Raw genomic sequence first — 14,131 nt, 5'->3', positions numbered from 1 at the left:
GCCACATAATGAATTCTGGTTCATATCTGTAATAGCAAACGCAGCCTTCTCCCCTTTGTCAAATCTGCAGAGGCCTGGCTCAAGGGAGGGGGGTGAGTTCCGCAGCTTTCGTGTTCTTAAAAGTTCCCCCACTCCACCCATCACCCTCTTGCCCCATCCATTTATCATTGTTTACCCAAGAGGAATCTCGGGCCTTTTGGGTTTTGTTTTGTTTTGCTGAGAAGTTAGTGGAACACAGATGAGAGGTATGGGAAGGGTTGGAAGGTAATAGGATAAAAGGAGGCTTTCGCCATGCAGAGAGCTGGCAAACCACCATTTTGGATCTCGACTGACACATAATCAGAACTAGAAGTACATTGGAAATCGGCCCAACATCTGGTTAGCTTTCGAAATAGTTGGTCTATAGTTTTCCAGAGCTGGCCATGCTTGTGTGACTACAGCCAAGGAGACCTCGCGAGGTCAGAACAAAACACATTTTTTTTGCCCATCATTCACCTGGTGCCGTTGTGGCCTCTTTAGCCAGTGTGGCTGTCTTAGTTTTTTTATGTAGCTTTGGTCTGGGTCTTTTCTATTGCTCTCTTGGGTGGGGGCTCCTGCTAAGGAGGCCGAATCCAGAAGTCAAAACTTAGAAGGGAAACTTAGGAACTGGTTCCTGACATCAGGGAGCCACACCCTTCCCTTCTATTTTGGATTCTTTGAATTCATTGGGAGTTCGACCCCCGCCTCCCCCCGAACCCTGTGATCGCTGAGTGGAAGCGATGCAGAGGGAGACCCTTTCTGAGTCACTTGGACAGAGCAGGCTCTGACCCCAGCGGGAAGGCATTGAGGAAGCATGTGGTCTGCTGGAAGTCGGAGCGTCCTAGTGCATCTTCCCAGGCCATGTGAAGTACATCTGGGTTTCTTTGGAATTTGTCTGTTGCTCAGCACTTAAGGGTTGAAGCAAATAAGACAATATGTTATCCACAGTGTTTATTTCAGTCAGAGGGAAATGGCTAGCAAAGAAACTCAATCAGGCTTGCAACAAAATCCTGCCTTTCGGTGCCTAAAAACCTGTGTGTGCGCGCGCGCGCGTGTGTGTGTGTGTGCGTGTGTGCGTGTGTGCGTGTGTGTGTGTGCGCGCACGTGGGCCATTTCCCTGGTCACATGCATATTCTTGTCATATCGTGACATCGACCTTGTTCATTAACAAGGCCATTAACTTGTTTGGACCCAGAAGAACGCCTTGAGCTTTTGAATGGCTGCACAGGCCTTGAAAGCCAAGGGCCGGAATGGGATCATTCAGAGTAACAGAGGGGGTTTTTGAGGCTGCAGTGGGAGAAAGAGAGTTGGGCGGGGGCACTGAGGCATCTGGCCCAGGAGGAACTTTGGGGAAAGAACAGAGATGCTCAAAGGGTTTTTGTTTTTGTTTTTTAAACAAAGTTTTTCCATGTGTTGTATGGAGTCTACCCTGTTCTCTGTCTCCCTAGTGGCCGGTGGTCAAATCCACTTCACGTAGAATGCGTTGCAATACCAAGTTGGTTTTGGGGAGAGAGATCACCTTGAGTGGTTGGGGGGCAATGGAGACCATTCCAGAGTAGGCATGAACACAACCAGATCATGTCATCTCCTGCTGACTGCCCTCTGGGGATCTTGGCAGGTAAGCCTTGCCCGTCCCTTTCCCTCAACGTCTGCCTCATCGCTTCCTTCCAGAGCGCCCCATCCCCCACCCTCCCTAAACTCTACCACACTCCTTGCAGGAGCTGCTTGGGCAGCTCGCGGCAAATTCTCACCCATCCTTAGACTCCTACCCGAGCAGCTCATCCCTGAGTCAGCCCCCAAACAGCAGAACGCTTGGAAGTTAGCTGGGTCCTGTCCACCTTTGGAATCCTTCTAACTGTGCTGCCAACTTGCTCTGTGACCTTGCAGATGTGACTTAGCATCTCTGGGCCCTAATTTCTAACTAGAGGAGGAGGTTACACTGGAATCCAGTTCTGTGAAGTTCTTCAAGGAAGTGTTTCTGTCCCTCAGGGTCCTCCTGTTCACAGAGAGTGGAGCCACTAGTTGAAGGTCAAGATAACCTTGGAGTGTTTTTCTTCCTGTTGAGAGATTTTGCCACAGATTTCCTCATTTTTGACAAAGTCTCTGGGAGTCGGGGCAGTCCTAGGAAAGGGAAGGGACAAAATGTGGAAATTGAAGATGTGGTTCAAGTCTCGACGTGTCCCGGTCATGCTGACCACCTCCGCATTCCTGAGGGATCCAGCAGCTGGGCCCCTCCCACTGGCCTCATTGAGGGGGGATGAGAGATGGTCCCGCCAAGGAGCAATCTTTCCACAGAACCTCCGACTGACAGCTCCCAAAGGGCCAGAAACAGGAGGACAGAGAGATGTGAGGCTGGTGTTGACATCTCTGGGAAAAGAAACAGCCGCCAAAAAGATTCACTTGGTGTTCTTCTTGCCATTTAATAAACCAGGATGCTTCAGAGCAGGACATGGAGCATCAAAATGGGATATAGAATCCACAAATTAAATTTTCGCTGCAATCGGATTTTTTGATGAAGCCACGCTGGAGAGGTGCGTGCGATAGCTCCCCAGCTCGAGCCCTCAGGCCGTCCCTCACCCGTGTCATCTCCTTGGCATGGCTCAGCCTTTGGTTCGAAGCTGGAAGGAATTCAATAAAGCAAGATATATTGTTATGGTTTATGACGTCAATGTGTGTGTGTGTAGGAGTCACTTAGGATCCAGACAGTCAGCCCTTCAATGCTCTCCTCCACTGTTTTGTCAAGGTTCTAAATGAAGCGTCATCTAGTACTCAAGAGGCCGTATTTCAAGAGTTCCGAGAAGTGCCACCTTCCCCCCTTTTGTAGAATAACAGGAAAAGACGTGCTTTCAGCACAAACAATCCATTCAGCTCTTCAACCTTGGATCAAGTGAAATGTTTGTTTCTGGGAGCGTATTTTTTCCAGAGCCACTTTAGAAGAGAGAGATAAGGGTTTGGGGGAACCCTCACCCCACACCCGGCCTGCCGAGGTAGCCCGCACAGGTCCTCCTGCCACCCCGGCCCCCAGGTTCCGCTTTAGGGGAGCCGACCCTGAGTTCCCAGTCAGACGTGTGTGCGCTCCCGTTCTCTTCTGCCCGGCCGCCCCTCCCCTGTCTCGGCTTTTGTCTTTGAAAGGCTCTTCGCCTTCACTGGCAGAAAAATGATTCCTTCGCCTCTTTAAGAGAGACCCGCACTATTGGCGTCTTTGTATTTGTTCCTTTCTGTTGCAAGATGTAGCCTGATGGCTTTTTGCCAGCGCTGCCCCTTGCCTAGTGCAGCACCTGCCCCTGCCTCTGTGTTCCTTGAGCGGCGGGCGCGGCTACCCGAATCGGCTGCCACGATCTTGAGGTGCAGCTGTTGGGCATGACTGTAATTTCCTTTCCGTCCGGTCTCTTCCTCTCGGTCTGCGCTTCCCCCACCGTGGAATGTGTCCGATCCGGGGGTGGCCTCTGGTGGCACGCAGAGCTGGCATGGGATGGCCGGGCAGCACACCGTGCCGAAGTCACTCCTTTGGCGTCCCTGTTCCGAGCCCCCCGATCGTGTCCAGGAACTTGTCACCATTTGGGGCTGGCACGTCTTCCCCACCTCTCAAGTACACACCAATCCCCCCATTGTCACAAAGATGGTCTCGGACCACGACAAGTAGTAGCCAGTGAGTCAAGTCTTTGGCTAAAACATCTTTTTCTTTTGTACAGTGTTGCAGGAGCGTTGCCAGTGTTGTATCAGTGCTGAGTCCCCATTTACAAATACTGACAGAAAATGCATGTTTTAGTATGTGGGTTTAAGTTCCGCTCGCGGAGAAGTCTGCCGTAAGCAGGGGTTCAGGCAGCGCCGGTCATGGCGGAGATCCCGGAGCCAGACCTCGGCTTTCGGGATGAGCAGCGTCCTTGATGAGGGGACTCCACTGACAGCCTGTCCCTTTCTGCATTCCAGGCATGGATCCTGAAAAACTCGAGCAAATCCAGCTCCCGGTGCCCGGTGCGGCCGAGAAGACCACCTACAACCATCTCCTGGCCGAGAGACTCATCAGGATCATGAACAACGCGGCCCAGCCAGGTGCCTGGGGCATGGCTGCTCACGGGGGCAGTGGAGGGAGAGGGACCAGGCCCCAGGACCATGCACCAGGAGTCCTAGCTTCTAGACCCGGCCTTTTGGGAATACAGGCTGGTCTCAGCCACTCCCTGGGCCGTGCCTACCCTGGGCCAACCCATACCATCCTGTCCAGCCATGTCTTGACCTCAGGGTCTCCTCCTCTTTCCCTCGCTGTGGTGTGTGTGCAGGACCCTGTCCTTCGTCTCCTTTCACACCTAGCCCTTCTTGGACCAGCGGCGCCAGTGTCCCCAGCCTTCCTCTCGCGGTGGCTGAGGCCACATCTGAGCATGAAGTAGGCTGAGAGCGTGTGTGAGGGAAGGCTGGAAGGTTTGAATCAGGGGCTCTCGATAGTACAAGACATGCCCAGTGTCGAACACTTGTCAGCCCAGTTCTGAGATTTGGGCTGAGGATCTGCAGCCGGGACAAGGGCTAGAAACAGATGGAATGAGCCGGTATGGTGTTTCTTCAGTGGAGGCAACTTTGCCCCCCCGACCCTGGGGGGACAATTGGCAACATCTGGAGACGTTTTTGGTTGTCGCAGCTTGAGGAGGGGGTGCTCCTGGCATCTCGGGGCCAGGGATGCCGCTGAACATCCTTAGCACACAGGATGGCCTCCGGTGACAGAGGATCACCTGACCCAAACGTCAGCTGTGCTGAGCTTGAAAGACCCTGACAGCAAGGCCAGTTCTCTGTAGAGGCAGAGAGAGAGGCCATCATGGTGTGAGTGAGAGTATAGAAAGGGGCCCGATGGAGACATGGCCTAGTTGAGAGAGAACCGCTGAGTTGTACAGTAGGAACGGTGTGGGGTTGGGCCAGGTCAGTCTCAGGAGAAGGGCAGGGGTAGTGGTTTTGGTTGCAGGCCACGATTTCAGAAGTCACAAGGAGTGGGCTCCGCCAGGCAGCTGGAAGCCCAGTGGAACTTTGGGGAGAGAGTACAGAGGCTTGGGGAATAGGCTCCATGGACAATGTTTATCAAGTGCCTCCTGCCTGCCAGCCGCTGTGGGCAAATGACCAGGGTGCTGGGAGGTGCAGAACAGTTGTGGCTCCTGCCTTCCAGGAGCTGCAGCTGGGGGTGTGTGAAGTCCCAGGGGTCTGGGACTCCATGTGGAGATAGACTCCAGAGCTCATGGGGGCCAGGGCCAGAGCTCACACTGTGGGACTCACAGACATATGGGTGGTTCTGGAAGCCACAGCAGAGAAGAGAGGACTTCTGGGACCAAGCCCTGGGCCACTGCAAGTGTCCTCAGGTGGCATGGAAGGGGGAGCCAGCGCAGGAGACTGAGCCAGGTCCCACATGGAGGAAGAAGGGGCAGCAAGAGAGACAGGTGTGCTCAGAACCAAGGGCATCTGGTGGGGTTGGTTTTCTACTGAGAGGTCTAGCGCAGGGAGCAGAGCTCATCCCTGAGGATGGTGGCTGAGGGCTATTTGAGGACGTGTGGCCCAGTGGTGAGGAAAGGCAGTGCGTGGCCTGAATGTTAGAGAGGAGCCTCCAGTGTGGGGAGGGACAGCCAGCCCCTTGAGGGGGCCAGTGGGAGATGTCAGCACCTGGCAGGAGCTTGCAAAGGAAGGAAGGTCTTGTTGGAAGATCACACTCCCCTTCCCTGGAGGCAGCAGCAGGGGGCTCATGGCTGGGCCAGTGGGGTTCTGCGGAGGGGCAAGCGGGCGTGAGATTGTGCCCCAGAGAGCTGCAGGTGGGAGGCGGGTGGGCGCAGCACAGAAGCAGTGTTCATGCTGGGCAGAGGGGGCTTAGCTCCGTGGCTGAGACCAAGCAGCCTTTCCCTGCCAGTGATCCCCTTTCTCCTGCTCCCCACCTGACACACGAAGCAGGGAAGGGTGGGGAGGGAGGCGTGCGGTGGTACATCTGCCTTGAGTGTTTCCCCATAGCCCATCCTGATCGCTGGGGTTTCCAGGACCTCAGGAGTGTGGCCTGGAGACGTCTTCCTCTTCCACATTGAGACATCTCCCCAGCGGTGCGCTCAAAGACCCAGGGAGGAGTTTGCCTAAGAGCAGGTTGCCCACCTGTCAGGCAGCCCCAGATGCTTCTAGGAGCAATGCCTAATGTGGGTCTTGGCATTCAGAGCCCCTGAATGCCATTCACCCCCCAGGGTGAGACTTTAGACACGTCACTTCCCCTGCCCGCACTTTAGCCTTTAGAGCACCCATTGTAGTGGGTTTTCTCAGAGACTCCTGGAGGGGGGGTCTTCGCCGTGCCCAGCACCGTGCCCGCCTCACAGTAGCACGGCAGGTGGGTTAGTCAGAGCGTGGTTGCCGGCGGCAGAAACCCAACGCAGACGGGCTGAAACGATGCAACCAAACTGCTGACTTGTGCAACTTGGGAGTCTGTTGGAGTCTGGCTTCAGGCACAGCTGGACTCAGAAGCTGGAACAATGCTTTCGGGACTATTTTTGGGCTGTCCCGCTTTGTGTGTCGGCAGGATGACGGCCAGCAGCAGCCCCAGCCATCCCTTTCCCTACTGGGGTGCGGGCCTCACCGCAGGAGGCAGACTCTGGGTGGTCCGGTGGGAAGGGTGGGCTTGGACGAAAGGTGGGAAAAGCAGGCAAGGGTGCAGAGGTGGCTCATGCGGATTAACGGGCTGGTGGCCCTGAGGCCCGCTCACGGCCCCGGCACTGTTCCTGTCCTGCCCTCAGGCCAGCAGAAGGAGAGTTGCTTTTGCTCAGGGGTCCTGGAGCCTTGTGGAATTGAGCCTTCTTGGTTCTGACTGGCCCCTTTGTCTGTCTCCTCCCCAGTCACTGTGACCGGAGGAATAGAGCACGCTGACCAGCCTGGGTGATGGGCCCCTCCCTGGGGCAGAGCAAAGGGACCGGCTCCACCCAAAGTGGGGTCGGTGAGTCTCCAAAGGAAAGAGGGGTGCTTGTTCCTGAAAAGGGGAGGGAACCCGGCCAATGAATGCCACCGCAGATGGCCACTTTCCCAGCCTTCAGGAATAATTAGTAATCCTCCTCTTCCTGCCTCCCCTCCCCTGATAAAGGGAGTTCAGGGAAATATTCGGGGTGGGCGGTATGAATGGAACATTCTATTGTAATTGGGAAGGGGTTGGCGTGTGAGTTCCCTCTGTGTCCCCGCTGGATGTCGAGGGGCCGTCAGCTGACCTGTTAAGCTCAAAGTGGGCAAAGCAAGACACTGTTTCACGGCTTCCCACCAGGCTGTGCGAGGCTGACCCTGCCTTCCCCCTGTAGATGGGAAGATCCGCTTGGCGACGCTGGAGCTGAGCTGCCTGCTCCTAAAGCAGCAAGTGGTAACCAGCACGGGCTGCATCATAAAGGACGTGCACCTGGCCTGCCTAGAGGTGAGGGCCCCGTCCTGTTGCCCAGGTTCCTCGCGCGGCCGTGGGAAGGAACATGCTAGATCTAGATGGGAGCCCCGGTCCTGGGATCTGCAGCAACCCAGTCATTCCAGTGGAGCAACCCTTCCTCGGAGACTGGCTTAAGGAGCCCTCTTCACTATGGAATTTCTGTAATTTCTGTGACAATTAGTGGCCCTGTATTTGTTAAGCAGAATTTTATTATTTTTCTGTGTGCATTAGAAAAATCTTATACATATCCGAACACATGCATGCTTTTTACGTATTGATGGTTTACTGTGCTAATATCTACACTCATTTTTAGCTTTTATTGTCTTCCCTCTTATTTTTCAGGTTTATTTGAGAGGGATTTATATATTATATTTATATATTTATATCTCGTGTTTATTTAGCGAGTACAAAGGTAGAAAGGAACAGCTATCGTGGACACTTTGGTGTGTCTTTCCAGATACGCACACACTGACACATTGTAAGAGTCACCATGGCCCTAGTTTACAACCCACTTCCCCCACCTACCTGGATGTTAATAACTTTCCATGTCACCCCCCGGGGTCTCCTCTCCTTTGCCCATTTTTATTTTGAGCCCCTCCTCCTTCCCTCCCTCCCTCCCTCTGTGTTACAAACCACTTTATTGATTGAAGGATATGAGCACCCCCTCTCATCTGCTTGACATGCACTCAGATTCTGGAATTGGTGACTTACCCAACTCAGTGGCCTCCCTCACGCCTTCCCTCTCTCAACAGGGTGCCCGAGAAGAAAGCGTTCACCTAGTTCGGCATTTTTATAAGGTAAGTGGCCAAGGTGCAGGGGAGGGCAGCTTGGTGTGTGTCACAGACACAGGATTGTCGTATCTAGGCGTGCGCACATACCGATCACAAGTTTGTGGTGCCTTCTTGTACCCGTGCACACTGAGTGAGCACACGCCGGGTCCGACCCCCGAGCAGCAGGCCCTGCACTCTTCGGCCTGTGCTTGTCTTTGCAGAACCCCTTCTGAGCGCTCACCCCTAGTCTGTGATAGTTTGCTTACCCAATGATACGTGAAATCGGTTATTGATGAGTCTATACATAAATTGCAAATTACATGCATGCACGGGGGTAAATTACTTATGTAAATCAATATGTTCTGAGGTATCCGTGTTTTTCATATAAAATAACTTTTGAGTTACTCACGCATTCGTGAATTCTGTGCGTGTGTGCCGCTTACAGACACTTATGCCAGGACGCCTCATACAGGCTTCTAAATCTTCATCATTGAGTTTAGTGAGATTGTGTAAAGGACCACCATGACTCTGAGTCACCGAGGAATTTGTCGATGTCCTCTTCAGATTCCAGATGGTTAGTTTTGAAACCTCTGGCTGTGATGGTTTTGTTTTGCTCTATACCTGAAGCGCGATATACTCTTAGGGAAGCGCATCATCTGTCAGCAGGAGATGGGTTAATCCACATTCGCCTGGGCCCCGTGGCTCCCTGAGATTTTGACTCTGTGTCTGGTCTCTCCAGGTCCAGTTAGCCGGGGTTTCCCCTCGTCATTTTGCTGACGCCGAGGACCTCCCTGGAGGCGGACGGGTGTAGGCGCTGCCATCTTGTTATCATTCAGCCCCTTTCATTATCTCTACAAACTGCCATGAATCATAGGCACAGATGCACCAGACCCTTCTTCTTTGCAGGAAGCTTTTTAAGCTGCTATTATTGTCAGTGTTCGTGGGGAGAAAACGAGGTCTTATAACCTGGAAATCCACCTCGCCAGCCGCAGATGACCCCATGCACCTGCCACGTGGTGGCCACGCCCAGATGAGGGGGGACCACTGTGGGACCCCACACATGGGGGAAGAGATCCTTGGCTCCCGTTAGCATCCTGAGGGGCTTGGCTCTGAGCGAGAATACAAGACCTCAGCAAAGCCCAGAAGACAGCGGGAGAGCCTCACGGCTGCATTAGTCATCCTTCAGTCTCTTTCCAGGATAACTGCTCTTAGTTTGTTCGCTCTACCCCTAGAAAGACAGAGATACATAGGTAGGCATTTTCCCGAAGGATTTATCTTTAGGCTAAGGAGAGCTGTATTTGAATTGTAGCTCCCTTCCCCCTACCCGGGTTTTTCTTTTGTCCTATAAGGGTTATACCCGAAATAGAGTATCTCAGAAGCTTTTGCATCTTCTCAGCGTTGCGATCTCTGTGGTTCTTACATGGTTCTTATTGCCATGCAAGAATATTGAAGTTTATCTGTAGTTCTGACAACTGGAAAAAATATATAAAGGATTGCTCCTTTTCCCATCCTGACCGTGTGCATGTGCATGTGTATGTGAGAGAGAGAGAGAGAGAGAATGAGATTCAGGACTCAGGAGAGAGGACAGTTTGAATAGCCATGGTGCCTTCAACTGCATCTCCACTCCCTCCCCGTCCTGGGCTGTGCTCCATCCAGGGGTGACCATAGTGACCACGAGTGCTAGCATTTACCAGCCCCGACCGAGTGGCAGGCTCTGCGGCCAGCACTTTACTTGGGCTAACCCTCGCATCCTCGCAGTGACCCGCATAGATGTGGGCTGTCATTCCAGTCTTGCAGTGAACCAGAGGGAGGCTCTGAGAGGAAGAGCTGTGACTGGGCCCCTGGTTTGCGAGTCTCCGAGTCAGAGTCTTACCCTCTGCAGCCCTGCGGAGCCGTGGGGCCTCACGGGTGCGCCTCAGAAACGACCAGGATGAGCTGTGTACTTGTAGTGTTTAGTATGCTTCGTTACATGCCGCCTTTCTGAGGTGGGAGCCCCACGGATCTAACGTGGCCCCTGAACCAGGCATCTCATTTCTCCACCCATTCTCAACACGCAGATGATGGAGAAACACTCGTAATTTCACCCGCTTTTGAGGTTTCATTACGTATGGTGTTCTTTTTGTTGTTTTAATTCGCTGCCTTGACAGAAGGAATCTAACCCTACATGCTTGAAAAAGAAAAGAGAGAAATGTTGAGAGGTGCCATATGATATTTGGGCTTTCGTTTGAGCGTGTGTTCGTGTTCGTGTGTGTGTCGTCCTTCCTGGCGATTCACGAGAACTCACTAATGAGAAGTAGATGGCCCCAACAGCCATGAGCTGGAGTTTGTAATACTTTGGTGTTTATGGAAAGAAATATGCATCATCTCTCTCCCTTCCTCTCTTTTTAGGGAGAAGAAATTTTCTTGGACATGTTTGAAGATGAGTACAGGAGCATGACAGTAAGTGAGGGGCTGGGACGCAGGTGGGGGCCCACGCGCTCGTCCTGTGGAACTGGGAGAACACTGTCTAACTGGGGCCTTTCCGGCCGAGATTGGTGGGGAGGTGAATCAGAAGCGGTGCCTTTTGATCCCCACCACTGGTGAAATTTCACATGATCCCCCACTCCCCCTCTGTGGGCTGTGCCAGAGATGGGTCGGGAAGATTCCCTTTGATACGAATCAGGAGTGTAGAACACATTGGATGTGTTCGTTCTTTTATTGCTCCTGTCGCCCCGATCAGGAGGCAAGAATCAGAGAGGTTGAGTGAGGCCCCACATCTGCCCAGCCAGTGAGGTGCAGAGTCAGGATTCCAAAGCCCAGCAGTTCGCCTCCATTGCCCTTTGCTGTGCCTCCGGAATGTTCTAGTGTGTTGCTTGTGCTTGAGTCCATGGCACCGGCTCAGCATCAGCCCTATCTCCTCCATCCATCAGGCACAGTCATGGGAAAGGATCAGTTCCGAAGGTGACAGCTTTCTCCGTTTTGTTCATTTCCGTGCATCTCTGTCATCTGACCCTTAGTTGGCACTCAGTAAATAGAGGATAAATGTCCTTCTCGTGGACATTGCTCATCAAAGAGGGGAGTGATTCAAGAAGTTTGCAGTAAACCCAAGTGTCACGAAGACAAAAGCGCTTGCTCTAAGTGGCTCCCGGCTCCCAAGCTCATCTCGCCGGGTGTGGACTGCTGGGCCCTTACCACGTCCTCACCCTCGGCACTTCCGAGGCCTCTGCAGAGCCTGTTCCAGGGAAGACGTCAGTTGGCATAGGTCATCTCCAGAAATACCGCAATAGTGCCCGAGGCCTGCTCTGGTGGTGTACGGGCCGCTCAGGAGTGCCTCCCACCTGGAGATGGCCACTGCTCCCCATTATTCCCCCAGCCCCTGGGAGAGTGTGTCCATCTTCTACTCTTTGGACCGGTAGCTAGAGGGGAGTGGATTCGGGGATTAACTGCTGTGGTGCTTGTCCCTGGGGCATCCTGTTCTGCAGTGCAGTTCTCCATAGTTCTGTTTCCTGTTGGAAACATAAGGCTCGTGTGTCACTTGACGGTGTGGAAAAGCTCAGGCTCCTAAACCCCTGCTCAGTTTCTGCCTTTTTTTTAAATGGATCTATTTGAGAGCGAGAGAGTGTAACTCGGTGTGCAAGCAGCGGGAGGGGCAGAGAGGGAGGGGCAAAGGGAGAGGGAGGGAGTCTCAAGCCAACTCTGACCCAGGGCTGGATCCCACAACCGTAAGATCACGATCTGAGCCCAAACCAAGAGTCTGACACTTAACTGACTGAGTCACCCAGGCGCCCCTCTGCTGTTGTTACTTACTAACTGCGTGACCTTCTATGGGTTGCTTACGTTCTCAGTGTTCATTTTTCCGGGCTGTGAGATGGGTCCCGCACCACACGCCTGGGCTCACGTGCCTGGGAGATGCCCCCGGAGAGTGTGCGCACCACTCATATCGGCTTCCTCTCCCTCCCGCCATAGGCGGCTTCCGGGTTGTGGGGGGGCTGCTAGGGAGCGGCGGGCAGGCTGGAAGGCGCTGCCGGAAGGTGATGCCAAGGGTGGCCCCCGATGCCGCTCAGGGCTCCACCACCCAGCCCTAGGATAAAGGAATTTGGGATGGGGGACCCGAGGCCTTGCGGGAAATCTGCTTACAGAGGCCAAAAGAAGAAGGCAGGCAGCGTGCAGTAAGTGTCTCCTCGGCTCCCTAGCCCAGACAGCTGGGCCCTCATCACAACTGTCCTGGGTAGTCAGTCAGCTGTATGTTCCAGAAGGGGCAGAGGGTGTGATAACGATTGAAGCCCACTTTCTGAAAAACAAAACAAAAAACAAAACTCAAAAAGACACACAAAAAAGCATGGAATGCTTGAAGGAGTAAAGTTAGTTCTATAGGAAATTTACCTTGGGAAATGTCATTCCTTTATGATGTCAGGGAAATGAAGTGTCCATGTCCCAAAACACGTGGATATTCACTCTCTGTATTGATGCAGCAGAGTTCCAGAAGGGGAGCTGTTGCTACCAAATATCACAGTAATCAGAGAAGGCTTCCTGGAGGTGGTGTGGAAGCAGGCAGACAGTTCTGCTCCCATGTGGCCCAGAGGCTGTGGGCCCACACCCTTCCTCTGAGCTCACTGTCCCCCTCGGTAATAAGGAACAGCATCAGCAAGCAGCGCTGTCCAGCAGGAGGTGAGCCCTGCTGGCACCTGGCACTTAGTGGATGCTCAGTAAGTGGCTTCTTCGTGTGATCCCAGGTAAAGACGGCAAGGCAGGGAAGGGGGATGGTGGTCGTGTGGCAGGAGTCGGGTCTGGAGCAGGGCAGACCTGGGTCTGCGTCTTCATTCTGCCGCCCACCAGCTGAGTCTGTGCTTTCCCGTGAGCAGATAGGGAAACATCCCTTGTGGAGTCCTTGGGTGGATTAAGTACGATCATGCAGACAAAGCCTGCAGTTCGCCGCCTGCCCGCGGTCCATAGTCCACGATAACTGGTGCCGCCTCACTACGTCTGCTTTCGTGGTCCTTGACAGCACAAAGAGAGGGAGGCGGGTTGCGGTCAGGGCTCGGCTCCTGGCCAGGTGTGGGGGAATGAGCCGGTGGGAGACCACAGCTCTTCACAGCACCAAGACAGCTTCTCAGCAGTGTCCGAGCTGCCACTCAAGGGAAGGACAAAATCCGTGTCTTGGGAAACAAAGGCTCATGTGTCACGCTCCGGGCTGCCTCGAGACCGCACGCCAGCCTTCTCGTGGGCCCGCTTCACTCCCTTGCCACGCGCGGGTGCAGGCGAGGGGCCTGGGAGACCTGCCTGTCCGCTTCCTCCCTTTGGTGACGTTGCCTTTGATGTCTCTCTTCTAGATGAAGCCCATGAACGTGGAGTATCTCATGATGGACGCCTCCATCCTCCTGCCCCCCACGGGCACGCCACTGACTGGCATCGACTTTGTGAAGCGGCTGCCGTGTGGCGACGTGGAGAAGACCCGGCGGGTGAGTAAGCGCAGGCGGCACCCACGTCTCCTGGGCTGCCATCTGACCAAGTCAAGAGCCTGTCTGTCAACCACTTTGGGACAGGGGCGGACAACACCACCCCGCACCGGCGTCCTGCCACTGGGAGGAACTTCCCAAGGCGAGCTGCCCTTGGCCGAAGCAGGATTGAGATTCCCCTGTGAGAGGGCCAGGCAGGCTGCCTTGGCTGGTGCAGAGCAGGGCCCCAGCCCCCGACTCTGGGGACCCACCTCTGAGCCTAGAACAGGCAAGGGCAGGGGAGGCCTTGGTGTGAAATTCCCTCCCAGAGGGGCTCGGGACCCCCAGAGACAGCGCCATGGCGCCATGGTAAGCTATCTGAGGGATCTGGGGGCGAGGCACAGGCACATGAGACCGTGACTCTCGCCAGCCCGCTCCCGTGTGTGAAAAGCAGAGTTCTCGGAACTCTGCGGGAGTGCGCGTCCCTTATCAGCGCCGTTTTTCTGAAGCTGGCTCGCGGGCCGTTC

At 54.2% G+C, this 14,131-nt stretch overlaps 1 protein-coding gene across 5 annotated transcripts in view; it reads left to right on the top strand.

Moving 5' to 3' along the window:
• Positions 1–14,131, top strand: part of LOC111155983 (C-type lectin domain containing 16A) — a 207,482-nt gene that overhangs the window by 85,574 nt on the left and 107,777 nt on the right. For all 5 annotated transcript variants that reach the window (XM_022516482.1, XM_022516484.1, XM_022516481.1 and 2 more), the window contains 5 exons: positions 3,949–4,071; positions 7,305–7,414; positions 8,173–8,217; positions 10,579–10,629; positions 13,500–13,628. In XM_022516482.1, coding sequence (XP_022372190.1) covers positions 3,949–4,071; positions 7,305–7,414; positions 8,173–8,217; positions 10,579–10,629; positions 13,500–13,628 — 458 coding nt within the window. The remainder of the gene's footprint in view (positions 1–3,948; positions 4,072–7,304; positions 7,415–8,172; positions 8,218–10,578; positions 10,630–13,499; positions 13,629–14,131) is intronic.

The sequence above is a fragment of the Enhydra lutris genome, unplaced genomic scaffold, assembly GCF_002288905.1.
Source record: "Enhydra lutris kenyoni isolate GAN:26980312 unplaced genomic scaffold, ASM228890v2 scaffoldscaffold45, whole genome shotgun sequence".
NCBI lineage: Eukaryota > Metazoa > Chordata > Mammalia > Carnivora > Mustelidae > Enhydra > Enhydra lutris.
The sequence above is the reverse complement of the archived record's forward strand: the minus strand, read 5'-3'. Positions and strand labels throughout refer to the sequence as shown.